Source organism: Telmatherina bonti, assembly GCF_933228915.1.
Source record: "Telmatherina bonti genome assembly, chromosome: 16".
Classification (NCBI taxonomy): Eukaryota; Metazoa; Chordata; class Actinopteri; order Atheriniformes; family Telmatherinidae; genus Telmatherina; species Telmatherina bonti.
The window spans coordinates 16,155,084-16,174,399 of NC_136614.1; the positions used below are offsets into that span (position 1 = coordinate 16,155,084).

At 35.2% G+C, this 19,316-nt stretch overlaps 1 protein-coding gene across 1 annotated transcript in view; it reads right to left on the bottom strand.

Annotated features, from left to right (window-relative positions):
* The window catches only part of lama2 (laminin, alpha 2), a 192,912-nt gene that overhangs the window by 151,901 nt on the left and 21,695 nt on the right, over positions 1–19,316 (bottom strand). The window contains exons 2-3 of the mRNA XM_079255305.1: positions 8,204–8,374; positions 6,309–6,421 (exon numbers count right to left, since the gene is read on the bottom strand). Coding sequence (XP_079111431.1) covers positions 6,309–6,421; positions 8,204–8,374 — 284 coding nt within the window. The remainder of the gene's footprint in view (positions 1–6,308; positions 6,422–8,203; positions 8,375–19,316) is intronic.

Sequence of the window (19,316 nt, forward strand, 5' to 3'; positions counted from 1 at the left end):
GAGCAACAGGCTGGAGCTCATGAAGGCCTGTTTCCTACATATATACAACAGAGCAGCCTGTTGTGTATTAGCCATTAGAAGTCAATTATCTTTCAATCTACTGGTCTAAACTACCAAAAACTTCTTACACTCAGAAAATAGAAACATACACTCATGCATGAATTTGCAGACTAGGTCATAATTTGGCCCTAAGCTTTTAAATAGTTCTTTAGTCTACACATAACACCAGATGCTGCAATCTCTCCCACATTCTTGCTTTGGCACAAACTACAGCCAGACATTAAACCAACAAAGTTTCATTGGGCAGAGCAGATGGTTGGTTTATGTCATCTCTGTTAGGAATAAACATTTTTTTTCTGGCACCAGAAACTGAGAATATAATTTCAACAAAGTTTATTTGTTATACATTAAAAAAACAAAAGAAAAACAAGTTGTGCTACAAAATGCTGTGGGTGTTTTTCTCTCTTGTTTGTAAATAATCCTGGAAGGTCAAAGACTAAATACAGTTTAATGACGTGGTTCATTTTAACCTTTTCTCAGGAGTTAATATGTGTTGCTTCACATAAAATTTGCAAACGCCAACATCCAAATTTACTTAAAGATCCTCAGAGAAACATATAGACCACATAGCATTTTGTTAACGAACACAAACAATGACAGAACTAAGTGCTTTTGTTCCAGATCATCAAATCTGTTTTCTGCACCTTCTTTTAAATGAAAAATATCTTAACTTTTTATAAATGAGCTGTTGGCATCCCAACAGCTTCTTCTTTTTGATCACAAACAAAACAATTTTATAATGTAGTGCATTTAACCTCCAAAAAAGAAAAAAAATACTCCACTGCTGGTGTGCTTCACCCGCAGATGCATGAATTAAAAAAAAAAAAAAAATCATTACATTTTTTTCCTCCACACAGTATTATACTTCTAACAGATATGTACAAAGTTATTTTGTCATATTATTTGACTTTTTAGTTAATTGACTTGATCTATTTTGTAGAAATATTCATCATAAATGGTCATATTCACATAATACAAATATTCTATAAAAAGTTGACTGGCATAATTTTCTTGTTCAGTTTATCACTAAGGTAACGTTGGTAATATTTGATCATATATATATAATTTTATAATATATTTGTTTATTCTTCAGTGAGTGACAGCAGAGGGGGTGATTCTCCTATTGTCCACTAAAGTGGCAAAATTGCAAATATACAATTCTCACTAATAAATATACTATAAAACAGGCTTTAAATAGGTGCTCACTGTGGTGGACATGAAGCATCAAAGGGTTAAACAAGTCCCACAATAATTAATGGAAGTGACTTTAGTTATTGTATATATGCACATGTTAGAGAATCCTTGAAACACATGTGCATTAATGTATGAAGGAATATTTTTAGAGTTTTGGCTAAACGCTGTTCAAGTGGCAGCCTCTTTCAGGACTTCCAAGTTCTTGCTCCCACCCCACAGAGCAGAGTTGGTGCATTATTTGACGAATGTCCATCAATTAAACTGATTGCTGTTTTCCATACTACCTGCAGTTTAGGTGAATCCTGTTTGAAGCGGTTAAAAGATAGTTGAAAAAGGAAAATAAAGCCCTATGTGGTAAAAAAAAAAAAAAAAAAAAAAAAAAAAAGACCTAATAAAGCCATATTATATATAATATACACACACACACACACACACAACATGCAACAGCTTCACTGACATAGAAGGACTGGACATGTAACCAGATGTTGGAAATTTTGAAAGCTTCAACCTTTATATGAAAACCCTCTAAACAGAAAGGAGTCTCAAAGTTTTCACAAAGTCAGGAAGAATGCAGTCCTCCTCCATAAGTCCCAGAAGACAACTGCTGTATTGTCAAGTCAGATGCATCACCACGCTCAATTACAGCTCAAGAATTCATAGAAAAAAATTAAATAAAAACATACGCAGACACCAACCATCTTTCACACACGGTGATGCACATGGCCTCTTAGCTCCCACTCCCTCATTTAGTCTCTCTGTCCAGAGAGTCTCAACAATAACAAGGGAGGAAATGAGAGTGGTGATGTCACAGGCGATAACCACACACTTTAACATACACAAACACACAAGGCTACTGTGTCATTTTCTGAGTGAGATGACTGTGGTCACCAGGGAAATTCAGTCCACTGCAGGGAAAATAGCTTTCTATGGGACTGATGGAGTTGTGCACATTCAAATACACACACAAACACTTTTTCATTACATATGTGTAAGTATTGTTAAACAAATGTCCTTTAGTGTGCTGTCCAGTCACTGAAAATCAAATGTGATCCATTTAAAAGGCAACCAATAAAAATGAGATAATAAACTAGTTTTTTAGGACAAAAGGAATCTTACAACATGACCCCTGAAGGTCCTCTTGTGTTTGGTTATTACCTCAAAATCTATTCTACAACTACTTAATTGCTGTAGAAATCTAGATTTGAAATGTTAGTTTAACCTTGAATTGTTTTGTACATGACATTTTTATCCTCCACTCTCCACACAGTGGAAAATATCTACCACATGCAGTAAACGTTTAAACTTAAAGCGCATATTTGGTCACATTTAGATTAATTAATTATTCTTTATTAAGTGACAAATGGCATGTTTCCCTTGTCTGCCATCTGAAAGCTGGTCTGGACAGCTTTAAGAACATTGAACAGAGGTGCAAAGTTTAAGTATTCTTGATGTTCTTGATGTTAATTCACAATCACAAATTTCAATTGCTCATTGAAACTAAACTCAGTTATAGCTCAGCACAGTAAACTCAACACAGGCTCAAAGATGTGCAGCAGAGAAACTCCTAACACTTGCAGGACCCTTGAGGACTGGAGGTGCCCACCCCTAGTCTAAAGCAAGGACACAAAGTTGAGATATGAACAGTTTCATTTACCAACTGCAAGAAGCAACTTGTGATCAAAAGGCAGAAGTCTGAAGGTTACACTTCCTCTACAACGTGTTTGTCCTTGTAGCAAAAATATCATCATGGTTATTTCTTATATACACAACAGAACATAATTTTTCTCTCTACAAGCTGACATATGATGGAGCTCAACCAAGGTGTGCACAACACACACAGAGCAACATGTGCGTGCACACTCAGGTGAACCCACTCCAACCATGCTGGGAAATATTTAGCTTAGCCACCTACAATTCAGACAAACTTTTGTCTTTTAACTCTGCCAGGAATGGGAAGATGGACATACTCTTACTATGCTGAGATCATGGCTGCTGCTGCTGAGATGCAGCTGAACAAATTTTAGCCACTTGGACTTTGCTGGCTTGCTTATATCAGTTAGATTTTACATGGAGATTATAAGTGTCTGAATAACTGTGATACCCCAAACACATTTATGGTTGCTTTTTGATTGTATTACAATTGCAAGCTTTGGACCTTTCCTACTCTCTGTAAGACTCACATTGAAAATATGCTTTTGAACTTGGCCATTATACCTTATCAGTATAATTTTCTCATTCAGTTACTCAGTGCATATGATCTCGCCAAAGATTGTCTTTGAAATGTTGATTATAGTCAAGAGCTTAAGTAACATGGTGTGTACTCAAAGCTTTACAAACAATCATTAAAGCAGCAAGTTAATATGCCAATAAATCGACACATTCACAGAGATAGGTGTGATTATGTGTCAGTGTGCATTTGTGACACCATTTATTCACTATGGCGCTGAGACACCAGTTTAAAGTGTGACTGATGGTCTTAAAGCCATTAACACATCACAAAGATTCATTTATTTTCATAGGTATCATTGCATTCTGTGCATTTAGTAGTTGGCAAATAAAATAATCTCCAGTCAGTTTTGCTGTCCTTTTATTTCCTATTGTCTCAATGCTTCTACATTATATTGCATATGATTGAAAGATTATCACAAGATGTTATGAAAATGATGAATGTTGTATGTTAATACTTGGGTTTTTTTTTTTTTTTTAAACAGAAAAGCTGGGAAATTTTATATTTTGTTGCAATGTTTTTCACAATTTTTTAGAAATATTGATTTTTTTTTATTCAATTAAAAATTCCATCTGCTTGTTCTGTTTTCTGATTTTCTTTTCTTTACCTTTATACTAATTTATATTCCACCTTTAACCTTTGCTGTGAGCCATCGTTTTCATTTTTGTGCCAATATATATACATATATAAAACTTAGCATAAAATATAATATGATGGTGTGACATTTTCCTGGAGTATTTGTGTTTTATTGCTCTTAAATTAATCAGTTTCCAACCTTAATGGCAGCTTTAACAGGCTCCTCTCAATGAACCAAGGGGTTCTCATAAATCGAATCATCCTGCCTCATTAGTTTTACTCTTATGACGTCTTTATAATTATAATGCGGCAGTCTAATGTGTTTAATCACACTTTTACACTAAAGTTAATGTCCTAACTTGTCCCATGCCACTACACAGTTCCTCAATTACGGATTCTTGCCAAGCTTGCTAAATCAAAAATGGAAATCCATATTCATGGAGTGTCACACCTGATTATAAATGATTGATGCTGAAGTTGGTTTTAGTCATTTCAGCACTCCTGAAACAATTGAGGTTAGCTTTATTCCTTAGATGTAAACATGACTCCCCCCCCCCCAACCCTTTTAATGTAATATCTTTTATATTTGATACATAAAGTTTAAGACCTTTTGCATCACTATGGTAAAAACTTTTGCTCAAAGCCCCCTGGTGGATACCTTTTGACACTACAGTAATATTACTGTATGCTTTGTTTCTAGAGGTTATGCAGAAATAACATGGCTCCGAAGCCATGATGCAAAATGAAAATAATAATCAATAATAATATAAAGAAGATAATGACTTACTCCAGAGGGTAATGCATCTGGCAGGAACCAGTGCCTTTCTGTCTAAATTAAAAGACTTAAGATTTATTAAAAAAAAAAAAAACTAAAAAAAAAAAAACTTTTTTTAGAACACACTCGATTGAAATGAAAAGGTTCTGCAACAACTTGTTGTCATCTTCTGCACCTGCCTGTTAATGAGCCATTGATATAGGTCAGGTGTGTCACAGTGGCGGTAGCTCACAAGGACTGGAGTTGGAGACCGCTGTCTTAGAGTATTCATTAATGCAAGAATGCCCTAAGTCAGTCCTCAATGGCCGCTGTCCTGCAGGTTTCAGATGTATCCCTGTTTCAACACACCTGGCTTCCATTAAATGGATCCAACGGACAATGCAGTGCTGCAAAATGAGTGATCAGTTTGATTCAGGTGTGTTGGAACAGGGATACATAAGGGATACATTAAAAAAAAAATCTATTTTTTGTTCAAAAAATCTTTTTTTAATAAATAAAAATAATCTATTAAAAAACTTTTGTTATTTTTATTGTTTTTTGTGATCTTTTTTACTTGTCTTCTTGGGTATTATAGCAGCGGAACGACTGTTTGACTTCTGTGTTTTTTCCTAATTAAAATCAAGAAAAAGGACTTTTCTGTTTATAATCTACAAAAATCAGCAATGTGGAAAATTTGTGAGAATCGCAATTTAAATCGAATCGGCACCCAAAAAAATCGGAATCAAATCGAATTGGGTCAAAAGCATATAGTCACAGCCCTAATAAAAAAAACCTGCTGGCTTGTGCTCCTAAAAAACTGGAGCTGGGCACCCCTGCTGTAATGTAGTCAGAAAGCTTTCACAGAAATGAAATATTTTGTTACACTTCTGATGTAGTGGAACAAAATATTTACATTTTGGCCAGGAAGTACTTATAATTTTTTATCCTTAACTGATCTATAGCTCTGTTACATATATCTACAACATTTATGAGGAAGACTGAAGTGAAGGTCAAAACATGTCAAAAAAGTAAAACAAGCTGTTTTCTAAAAAATACTCTTATTAAAAAACAAAAAAAAACAAAAACAAAAAAAAAAAAAAACATATGCCAAAAGTCAGAGTAGACACAATGAAATTATCATGCTATGGTACTCCATTAAGTAGTACATAATCATATTTAGAGTACATTTACTAAATTCTGAGACAATGGGCTTCTTTTAGATTTGACATTAGCTTTTTATTTTTAATGTTGCATGTTTAAAGAAAAATATAGTTGGATTGAGTGTTTTAAAAGTGAAGAATTAGTGTAAGGCAGCATAATTATCACTGAGTTATTTGTAAACCTTTTTAATTCTTTAATATACAACTTTAATATCTTAACTTGCCAAGCACTGTACATAAAAATGTGTTTACATATATTTGCACTAATACAAAGAAAAAAACAGTAGGAACAGTACAATTATGTAAATGTTAAGTTTTTGTCTTTTTTTTATTTTACCTGTTTCAAGTCGAGTGTGATAGTCACATAGTGGTACTCCATCCCATTCATGATAGAAGGGCTCTGCCACCAGCGATTGGTTCCATCGATGGCATATTCTATGGGATGATGTTCTGCACACACACAAAGAGAAAAACATGGTGTATGGGCTGGTATAGCTTAAAAACTAAAAAGTAATCTGCACCTCGACTTGCTCTTGGGCTAAAAAGTTCAACTGTATTTTTTTCACAATGACATTTTAACTTTTCAAGGTCTCAAAGTAATTTTTATTATAACTTATTCAGATTATCCAAACATCAACCCATCTAATTGTGGTTGCCGTTGTTGCTCGATGTGATGGCTTCAATGAAGGAGACAGATAAAAAACATTATTAGTTTATGACATAATAAAAGTTACTTTGGGGAGCTTTTATATATTATGTGTGTATGGGATTGTGTTTATGTCTGTCTGAGGTGTAAATTTCTAAGAGAAAACCTGATGATGTTGCTTGATTGCCAACTGTCAATCATCTGGCTACTATGTGTGACACTTCTGTTAGAAACCATGGTAACAAGTGTTATCCATGTAAAGAAGCTACTTTTTTGGGTTAATTATTCATATTTTTTTTCATTCCCACCCCCATTTTTAGAGAAAACAGAACACACAATTCTTGAATAGCAAGAAAGTATATGATTTCTAACACGCTGAAACCCAGTTAAATATATCTTACAATAAGACAGTCTCACTGGTAATTCTTTTAAATCATTAGTGGGACACGTCTTGGCCTGAGTGTCTAGAAAACGCTTGAGAAGACCCCATTAAGTCACTGTATTACCAAGAGGTATTCCACATAACCTCTTTTAAAACTGCTCATATTTCACTTGAATATGACTGACATTAACAAGTGAGCTTTGGAGCTGTTCTTAAAACAAATCTCTAACCCTACAGAAAACCCACATTCAATGTGTGAAAGAATATTTTACAAAAAAACCCTTTTTTTTAATTTTTTTTTATTTTTTTTTTTTATTGTGAATATGAAGTGGAGACTTCGCTGAAAATTCATTCCCTAACCATCACAACTGAATGCCTAAACACCCCTCTAATTCATAATCTAGCCCTCACAAAACATTTAAAGGTGGAGTAAGATTTTCAATATTTTCAAAATAAATTAACTAATAAAATAACTACAATCATAATTAGATAGTTTTTTGAACATGTAGGTTCCAGTCTCTCCATATTTGACGCGTTATTAAAATTACAAGTTTAATTAATGACAAAAAGCACTCTTTTTTTACTGGTAGGCAAACATTTAAGAAGGGTCTTTGTCATTAATTAAACTTGTAATTTAATAACACATCAAATATGGACAGACTGGAACCTACATGTTTAAAAAGAAAATCTAATTATGATTGTAGTTATTTTTTTAGTTAATTTATTTTGAAAATATTGAAAATCTTAAACAATTAAACAATCACTTATCACATTGAAGTCGTTTTGGACAAATGACTATAAAATAGAAAGAATCAAAGGGCCAAGGCCACTGTCAGGTATGTTGGCAAAGTGGTGCACCTAAAAGTTTCAGGACAGTAAACTTGAGGACAGGACTTGGGCACCCTTGCTCTAAAGGTAAATGCCACGTCAAACTAGTTGTTTGACTCTACAACGGACTGAGTGCTAAATAGAACTGTTGATTCATCTTTTCAGAAAAGGCCTGGTTGATTGTTTGAATAATGACTGCAGGCGACTTCAGCATTGTAATTTTGCTATCGACTCCTCAGCTCATTCTGTAATGATCGCTGTAGACAAAATGATTATTCAACATCTGGCAAACAATTTTCTACTTAGTTAATCCAGCATGATTGATTGCTGTAATCACCGAGATTAGCAGGCTTATGTGGGGGTAAAGATTCCTTACCAAATAGGTTCAAACTCCTTTGGTTGCAGATTCGACACTGTGGGTTTCTCACAGGCTGACCTGGCACATGTTCCACCAGCTTACAGAACATCTCTGGACCAGTTGAACCACAGGTAGCATTAGATGTTACATCTGCCATAGTAGCCAGATTCAGCACAGCTGGGAACAGTCCTGAAAAACACAAAAGCATACTATTATCTGCAAATGTTTTATTTTTTACCATCACTGTGATGTATATGAAATTAAGTTAAAATACAGTTAATTCACAACAAGGTTAAAATAAATAGACTATCAAATCCTGACTTATTAACACATTTTCTATTACTAAACTGCCACACTGACAATACACTTGCAGAAAATCCTGCTTTATATTCATGTTTTTTAATGTTAGATTTTAAAGTTGTATCATTTCCTCTGTGTAATCATCCAAATGACAAATTCTTGTAATTCTTTAGGTTTATGACTTTAGTCTGAAACATGAGGGGGAGTACAGGGGGTTCTTTATACATTTAAAGTTGTTTAATCAGGGTCTATTTTTGGTCAAATCCAGCTAACAATAATAATATTAATAGCTACACTAAAAAAGACATCTCTGCTAAATGCATTTCAAACTAAATAAATGTCCATTTTGACTGAATGTAATTAAATATAAAATACCATAGCTCTGGAAAATCCTACACTGATCATGTTAGTTTGAAAATATTACCTTTATTCGGAGTACTGCTAGAATAGAGGAAATCTTGTTCCAGACATTTAGCCTGAGGTATTACTGCAGGGTATGGACAAAGCGCTGAAGTCAAGGCTTCATACAGGAGTCAGACCAATGTCTGATGCTGGTTTTTATACAAGTAACCAGAGAATAAACAAAGAAGAGTTACAGTGAAGTGATCACTACACATGCCTCCACTGCACAGAGCTAAACAACACCAAAGTAATAGATGAGCCTACTGAACTAAAAAAACAGGAATGCTCAACAAACATATGGTTCATATTTCCTGTCTGGGTAACACATGCATATGATTAACACACACATATGCTACATTACATAAGACATAATAAATCCCTGATCTGATTTAAGCTCAACATAAGTTAAGTTAAACAACAAGTGTGCATAAATTAAATTCATATTGTTGTAGAAAGTTTGTGCACAGAAGAAGCAAACTGAGGAGAACTTGTGTGAGAGGAAAGAAAAGGTGGAAGAAAAACATTTGTAAATGTGTGGACAGTCTTGTGTATGTTTGTGTGTAGTCCAGCTGTTTGGCCAGATGTCAATGCTGATGAACTGTGAAGAACATCTGGGACACTCAAAGTCTCGCTCACATGTGTACACATCCTCACACGCAAGCGAACAATATACAGTTTTAAATGCAGTCAGTCAAACATATGTTTGCAAACTTTTCTTTCAAGACATTTTAGAACAGCCCACTTTAGGAAACAGGATTCCAAAACACTGAAAATAACCAAGACAGTCTAAGAAAGTTCCCACTGACTAATATGGGAAGAATGTATGCTTCTGTCATTGCTTTGTTGTTAATCCATCACAAAATGTGTAACAACAAATTATGCATCGAACTTTCATTAAAAACACAAATCAGACACACTGCATACAACAGTTTTTGCTAAATTAGATTGAGATGTACTGGTACTGGGATCATCTAGTACCCAAAGATTAAATGAAGCAAATTAAATCATCTTTGAAGTTAGTTTAAAAAATGTCATTCAAGGTGGGTACATCCTTTCTTTACTTACGATCAAAATTAGAGGCGAGTATTTTTGATTACCCAACTAATAACTGGTAAAAACAAAAACATTTGAATGTGCAGAGTGCCCTTGTATTAGAGCTGCACAATTAATTATTAAAAAAAATAATCTCAATTCATACTTGTATACGATCTCATTTTCAAATGACGATTATATAAAAAAATAAATAAATAAATAAAAAGACCACAAATGTACCGCATTTTGAACTGGGACATCACCTGCATAAAAACAAGTGCTCAACGGCGGATCCCTTTACCACGTGACGCAGATGCCGGTTGGTAGGAAAAAACTTGGCGACTTTCTCACTAAATCTGGTGACTTTTTTTGTTAAACGCAACAAGTAACAAATCTAGCGACTTTTACTGGAGATATTGGAGACGTTTCTGGTGTTTTGGTGACTGACTTGAAAGCACATTTTGTTTTGCAGTTACTGTCACGAACGAGCAGCAGGAGCCCCTCCCCGTCATAAAGCACTCACAGACCGGCAGTCTCTGCTCCTCTGACCAGCAGCCTGTCACAAGTCCGCGTGCACAGTCAAAATGAAAAGTGCATGTGCAAATCCACCGCTGATCCCACCCTGGCTTACAGAGTGGGATGTAAACTAACATCATTTCTATTGTCTCTGTTTGGTCCATTTAGATTGTTAATGTCCAGTTTAAACTGTCTGTTCAGTCAGTAGTTTAAAAACTTACGTTTTTGCAAACATATGTTCATGTTTTACTTTGACTAAAAACAAACCAAAAGTAAGAAAACTACAAAAAAAAAACTACAAAAAAACAAACAATACAAGTAACTCTGCCAAAGTGTGTCTTTTGGGTCACTTTGCTGGTCCAAAGTAAAGAAAGTAGTTATTGGCTGTTCTAAAAGTCACTAGAAGTCGCTGAATGACATCATCGCTTAATTTGCATAATAGGCCATCAGCGTGTAATGTAATGGACATTGTAGGAGAGAGAAATAATGTTGGGGGAGAAACAAAAGGCAAGTCAAAACCCCTAAATATGCTTAGTACTATGAATAAACTTTTCTGCTGTTTTTTTTTTTTTTTTTTTTTTAAAGTTTTTGTTTTTATTTTGCCATTGAAATAGGCTATCACTTTAAAAAAGTAGATTTTTAATACTTTTGGACCCACATTGCATAAATAACTTTTGTCCTCCATTGTTAAATGTCAGAATACCACATTAAACCAAAGGACTGCTGTGTGAAATTTCTAGCTTCATGTCCAACCCTCCTACTGTTTATATTTTAGGAAACATACCTACATACATACCCAACATACCTACCTCCCATCACCTTATGCACAGAAAAAATATTGTTCAAAAATGTTACTATTAAAATTATTCAAAGGTTGTGTGTGTCAGAGAAGACAAGAGAGACATTTATTGTTCTTTATGTTCAGTGTCAGCTGTTGCAAAGTTGATGTGCCGGCAATACGTGCAATAAACATTTATATTGGAAAAAAAATCCTAAGAGAATTGTGATCTTAATTCTAAACAAAAAAATCGTGATTCTCATTTTATCCAGAATCATGCAGCCCTACCATGTATCATCATGTGTTAACCGCCTGTTAACCTCCTGTAATATCTTCAACAAATGGTGACTGCAGCATTGGCTTGACCCTGAATGTAGGCACATCAGCTAACCTCATCGACAATGTGAAACGTCAAGTAAATTCTAGTAGAGTGAGATGCCCCGACTCAGGGAGCTTGTGGAAGAAGAATTGCAGCAAAGCATGTTGGGTTGCTGATTTGGATAAAAGCTACAGCTACAATATTAACTATTCCCTCCCTTTTCAGCCTGAAGTAAATAGACTTTGCTTTTTGAATAAATCAATGGTTTCCCAACCTCTAATCAAAGTACTTTTGGTAGCAAACTATTGGACAGGCATAACAAATGTGTGTTATGTGGTGATTGAAATAATTAAATATTTGGACTGGAAATTAGGGTTTTTAAGTGGCTCAGGAGCAGAATTTACTTTGTGAAAGAGGAACTCCCTTTGAAACAGACTATAGACCTTTAAAGTTTGAAGCTCCTTTATATGTACAAAGAAACACACCGATAGAAAAGCCCACAAGAAGTATGGCATATCCTTTTAAAAATGCTTTCGCCTTAAATAGTCTGTCAGATTTGTCCATTCAGCCACTGTATAACAGAAGGTGACATTAAATTTCCAGGAAGTATTCAAACTCACTTATTTTGAACTTGTTGAGACTGTTGCTCAATTTTGTTTGCTTTTTGGGGGCTTTTGTGCAGTGAGTCATGTGTACAGCAACTTAAAAGATCAGACTGGCTCTAGCAAAATGGTCATTACTGATCTGATAGCAGACATCTTTAAAAGCTTTGTATAGGCAGCACTTACAAAAACAACACTGGAAATCCAAAAGTATTTCAGGTAAAAACCTAAAATTTCAAGCATTTTACATCAAATAAATACAAATTTTCACAATTACATAATCAAAGCACAAGTAAATTATTCTGAATGTTTTGCTTTTATAAAATACAAAAAGCTGCAAGAAAAACAAGGTAATTTGAACATTTACTTTCCCAACTTTCCTGGCTACTCAGTGACTGTACTGGCTGTCATAGCAACTTCCACCAAACATTAAAATTACTCCCAGTAAAATCTGATAACATGTACAACTCTGACTTCATCTCTGGGTTACATTTTTTCTCTCCATCTTGAACAATGAAGAAAGATAAAGACAAGGCTAAAGGAGGAGGTTCACATTTCAGATTCATTGAATGACAAGGACACAATGATTGCCTGCCACTACACATACACACACACATACCTACTCAGGTTTATCACCTTCCATTCTCCTCTCTATGCTCTGATAACCATGGTAACCCGTCTGTCTGTTGGCCTCTATATACTCCATCTATGCTCTGTTAACCAGATGTCTCAGAGGATTTTGTGCCATACAGGATCTAAATTATAATTCTGTCAGCATGGTGATACAAGCTTTGTTAAATAGCGTTGTTTTCCAAGTATAAAGATTCCAAACTTTGGCTGTGCTGCCTTTAAAAGATTAATATAGGTGACAGATGGAAAATTTATTTCTAAAATTAACCAAGCACAAATTTAAGCAAAGATTGTAACATTAATCTCCAACATTGGTCCGAATTATTTGATTTTTATGAGAAACAAAACTGATGCGGAAACTTTTGGAAAAATGACTCAAAGTATAAGGTGGAAATGTAACTGTTGTCAATTTCACAATGTTCAAAGTAAACGCGAAGTCTCTTCACTGCCATATTTTAGCAAAACACTTCTAGGTTTATCAGCTCTCTGTTAAGCGTCAAAGGCTGAAGTTGCACAGAGCTTTGGGTAGAGTCCATCCCACCATGGATGCATAAAGGGCTCCACCTGCTACTCAAACTTGTACAACTAAAACAGCAACACAAAGACAAGGAAGATATTAAAAGTTATGTCCTACAGATATAACTTTTAATTTTCATTGTCTATGTGCAGCTTTAATAGAATACTAAACACGTTTCTGACCTCAAAACTCTGCGCTTTTGACTCATTTTTAATAGCACACCAGTATTCATAGAAAGCCGGCTGAACTGTTTTATACATTTACACATTGTTTTATACGCGTTATACAAACAAACTTGTGTTTCCTTGCCTATTCATTTTGCACACTCCTGGGGCCCCATCATTGTTTCCCAGCATCCAAGCTTAGAAACCTCATTTTACAGATTTATGCTCCAGCCTGGAGCATCATATGATGATCGCATTCTGCTTCATGGTACAGAATCATGTGCTCGCAACTGGATATGAACATACTGACCACTTTGGACCCCACCCTAGAAAATGACAGGGCAAACAATAAAACAAGTTAGTGTCGAATGGACTTTTACTCACTGGAGAGTGCTTTGGGAAGAGACAGGATACAGGATAGATCCCTGTTCTTCTTTCAATTATTTTTTTCATGTAAATAAATTATTAGCTCACAGTCAAAATTTGGTAAAAAGACCAAAACAGCACAAATATTGGATATCAGCAAAAATTTGTAATATTTTACATCCCTACCTTGCACATTTTTCCAAAAGCAGGGGATGAATAATTCAGCATAAAGCCGATTTGTTATGCAATCATATACTCTAAAAGTAAGCATCAAACTTTCCCACATGCATCAGTGTAGCATTTAAAAACTCAAGCACACTGTATCACGCTTCTTTCGTATTGTAATAAAGACAAGTCATCAATAAGGGAGTGCCGCCTACATTAAATCTAGAGAGAAACCATCCACATGGACCAGATTTCCACAGGCTCAGGGTGACAGCATATTATTTTCATCCCATAAAGGTTTCTTATTATATTATGAATGAAACTTTATTCGCTTTTTCCGTCATGTTGGAGGATGACTCTTCTCTCCTTGCTTTATTGTGTGTGTGTGTGTGTGTGTGTGTGTGTGTGTGTGTGTAGCTTTAAGTGTGTGTGTGATGGATGTGTTATTGTTGAGTTTTGAGGCTAGATGTATGCTTGATGGAATAAAAAGAAGCTTGAAAAAGACAAGATCATCTCTCTCTGTATCCCTCTGTAACTTTCTATCTCTCCCTCCATCCTGAGCAGTCGGGTTATGTCGTGAGACAAACCGAAAGATTGATGGAGAGCAAGAGATGGATGGAGGGATTCACAGAGAAAAATGAAGTGTTGTTTAAAAGGGTCAGGGCCAGGAGAGGAGTGAGGGATGAGACTGCCATAATCAGTCCATAATTGAGACCAGTTTGTGGTTGGGTGTGTCTGCCCACTATGAATATTATCAACTATCCAGCATTAATTCTTTTGTAGACAAAAACTGGAAATTTTATCAAAATGTTTTTCTTATTTTCATAATTTTTACTTTTATATACATTTTTTTTTTTTGCCAAGATCTTCTGAAAAAGTTTTTTTTTCCTGTTTTTTAAGGACCATTTCTCTGTTTCTACTTGCATTTTTGCATCTAGGGACATTCTGAATTCCACATTCATAGCTGTCAAAAACCAAAACCAACTACACTACTGCATGTTTACCATGAGGCCAGCTTTTAGCAGTGGCAAGAGGGGGCAAGCAAAAACTAACCATTGCCCCCCTCAAATGAAATCCACCAAAAGGGAACAAACTTCCTAAACCTTCTCCCTTCTCCCCTTTAAAACTGCTTAAAAAAACAACTTTGCTTAATGTTAAGTCAGTGCAAAGCAAGATAATAGAAATACTAAAGATAAAAAATGTCTACTTAATGAAGCAGATCTCCACCAGACAAATTATGTGTCCGTTACAGTAGACCTCATCAAGCTTATAATTACTCTCATTAAGGCACGACTAAATAGTTAAGACTCATGGAGACCATTTCTTCCCCCTCAAAAAGGGATACTCAGTGTGAACCACTGTTATGCAGCATAGATGGATCAAAACAGACTGGAGACTAAGACTTTATTTAGTAACAAACAATGGTTGATGTAGTCTCAGTCATAGCTGATCTCTGGTAAAATGCCAGAAGGTCGAAAATAATTTGCCTCCACAAGATACTTATCTCAAGTTATTTGGATACAGTGTTGCTTTAGAACAGAATCATGTTTCCAATAAACATCATGATTATTAGATATGACATCAACACAGCAGTTCAAGCCCTTAGTGAAACAATTTTCTTGGGTGTCTAATTAAATCATCACCACTAAAAAGAAAAGCAAACGTAGTGTGAGGCAGAAATAGATGGATCATAATTGAGAGTTTTATTGTTAAATTTTAGTTTAATATAATGTTTTAATAAAATAAAGTTCAATATATGTCTGGATACATGCAAAGCAACCTGAAAATGTTTCCTAACATTCCTAAACTAAACAAAAAATCAATTTACACTCTCTCTCAACAAACATTGTAAATGTGTGAATTTTATGTCAAGGAAACTTAGAATCCCACACCCTCTGAACATAAAAACATGTATTAACCATTTTTTAACAATTATTCAATTCAATTCAACTTTATTTATATAGCGTCAAATCACGGCAATGCCATCTCAAGACGCTTTACAGACAGAGGGGAAAACATACTGAAGGCCAATTCATAATAGCCTATATAAGGAAACCAACAGATTGAGTTGAGTCCAACTCAATCTCCCAATTATGTATATGACACTGAACATCATATAAATAATAATTTTAACATTTATGTTAATGTTCACCAAATGATCACATGCTACCTCTATGGTAAGAGCTAGTAGTAGTCAAAAAAGAAAAAGGCATTAATTAAGGTAATTAATTAAATTTACTGAACATGCCATGGCTTTTAATTTATGTCACTTTTTTCTGTGAATCCTCATAAAAACTACAAGCACTTCCTCATGATATAAAAGCCACTTTGTAACTGGAGTTGATCATTTTTAATGCATTGCTAAACAACCTTTTTAGTAACATTAACTTTGAATGTTGATCAATTTAAATAATATGGTTATCTTTACTCCACAATGTTACAAATTTCATGCTTACTTCAGTTTTAAGGTTCTACTTTGGACACTTTGTAAAAGCACCTTAACATGCATAATTACAAAGTTTATTAAGTTTTAGTTTGTTTTAGACAAATCTACATCTTAGAAAAAGATCTTAAAAACAAGGAAATTTTCATTATACAATAAATGTGTCACTGCTTTTCAACTTTCTATGTAATCCATTTCCTGCTGTTCTCTTACATCAAGATTTCTCAGCATTTGTCTAGAGGGATAAGAGTTAGAAAAATAAAACACACACATTAATCTGTACTCATGTCTCCATGTCTCCATTTCTGGTTATTAAATCTGCTGACTGGCCTTCTGTCAACCTCCAGGGTTTTTATGAAAAGCTGAAATAAAAACTAAGTCAACATCCTGCTCTCACCAAGACTTCCTGCCCTGGGAGTGTGTCGGTCAGTATGAGAGTGTGTTTAACCACAGCAAAGATGCCCCCATGTGAAAAACAAGAGGTCTGTCAGTGACATTGCCTTCAAAGTGACCATTATATGACTAATTATGCAAAGAAAATAAAGGCGGTGGCTTTGCATAAATGTGACGGGAAGAAGATTGTGCAATGATCAAAAAGGTAAAGGCATCTCCTCCTTTCCCATCCCTAATCTCTGCTAAAAACATTTCATGTTTTTACACGGTATTAAAGCCCTTTTCTCATCAGTTTTGGCCAATCTTGACATACATAGTAAGACCTTGCATTATTACCAATTACATCTTTATACTGCATAAAAAACCAAATTACATTCTTGATCAGAGTAAAGCCTTTTCATTACTACACTTGGACCCCATTTCAGGAAATCGGAGCCGTAAATGTTGTTTGATTTGTGTTGCCACTGGCAACCAGAGAGAGAACGTTTTTTTTTGTTTTTGTTTTTTTTTTAAAGCTGATCTTTGCAAATGTTTTCCTCATCCAGACAGCCACAAACTCAGACTAAACAGGAAAACCACTGAGTTAATACCATCCTTATGCTCTCAACATTACACAATGTCAATGACCTGGCCACATGTACTTGGGGGGGTGCAGTCACTGTGCTCCGAAGTAGGGGGGTGTGTGTCTCCCAGGAGGCAGAAATGATTTCCCTAGTAATTAAACAAATTTTGCAGACTTGAATGTTGGTCTAATTAGGAAAATAACTGCCATAAGAAAACCCTTCTTTGCCTATTTGTGCATTTGCTGAATCCCATAGTCTTAATTAGACAGTTTATCAACAGGCAATAATTTGTCCGTTTGCCGACTACGACTGGTGGCGCTGTCAGAGACATACAGCAGTGCCAGTCAACTCTGCAAAGGAGAGACTGGATAGTTAATGCCATTTGCACAGCAACACAGTAACATGACATCCACACATGCTTTAGTGTGGGAATTCAGCACTAAAGGACACAAAGCTCTAAATTTGTTCCAGCTGAAGGAAAGTTGACTTAGTCTTTGTAATCTGATACTGTTTTTGTCAGATTCCGCACATCCTCCCCTTACAGTGCATCAGCTGTCTTTATCTGTGTTTGTTGTAAGGAAAATCAACATAGTTTCAATCAACTTGTGCTCTATAAAAGACAAAGGTAAACCAGAAAAAAATCTTAGAGTCTTAAACTGATGAATACATACATACACACACACTACACAGCCAACCAGGAACAGGATGTTCAGCTCATTCACAGACAGATTATCAGCACCATAAACACAAGAATGCAAACCCAGCCTCCTTTTTTTTTGTTTTTATGGCTTTCCTTACTTCAGGAATGAAGGGATATCAACAAATTTACCAAGCTGAAAGACCTGAACCAAGTTGGAGAAGTTAGAATTGGGGACATTTTTGTGTCCGTGGACCAGAAAACAGCTCCTCTGATCTTGTGAGACTTTGTTTCTTCCTCAGTATATTGTATATTGTTCTGTCGGTCTTTGCAAATGTTTTGCAGAATTAAAGTATTATCTAAAATTTTAACTTACTGGGATGTATTTTTTAAGCCAAAATGCAGTTCTCCATCAGATCACTATAGTTTTGAGTGTGTACTCATTCCGTCCAAGTGTTCCCAACTCGACAAAATAGCTCGACTTGACACCCTGAATGCAAGGGCAGCATGTCTCCTTTCATTTGAGTGATTCCTGTTAGCTCTAGTAATTAGAGGAATTGTTAAAATAATCATCAAGATTCTGAGTGAAGCAACACTAATTCACAGAGAGCAACTATTTGCAATGTCAAGCGTCCTTTTTAATCCACTTGATTCACATATAAGCAATCAGCACAAGTAATCAGCTGTAGCTATTTTTTTTAAAAATAATAATTAATAAAATTCCACTTTACTGCTTGGTAATATGTTAAAACTGATTTCAATATGAATTAGTGGAAATGAGGCAACATAAAACCAACTGACAAGAGGAAGTAACATTACGGTTAATTATTTCAAAATAAAATAAAGAAATAAAATACATGGAAAAAAAAAAGAATGAGAAAATAAAATAATCACAATAATGGCAATAATTGGAAAAAGTGGAGACAAGGTTTATGGGCAGTGGCTTAAGTGATTTAGCTGAACTCAGATCAGTCAACAGTAAATCTCCCTGTAATGGCCCACCTGCACGCTCTCCCACTCTCTAACTCTCATACACACCAATCCATACCTGATGAGGCAGTGATGAGGACTTCGTTAAATCATCCACAAGCATTTCAGACAAATAGATGTGTGCATTTGGGGTTGTGTATGATTTAAGACTGAGCTGTAGGTGCAAGTCCTGATAAGTACTTACAGTCCAACCTGCAGCCAAGGCCACTACACACACACTCAAGACTAACACACCGTCTGGGGAATATGGGAGAGATGTTGTAGGTAGTAATGAAAACATGCCAGTGAGTAGATTTACAGGAGAGAGCAACTTG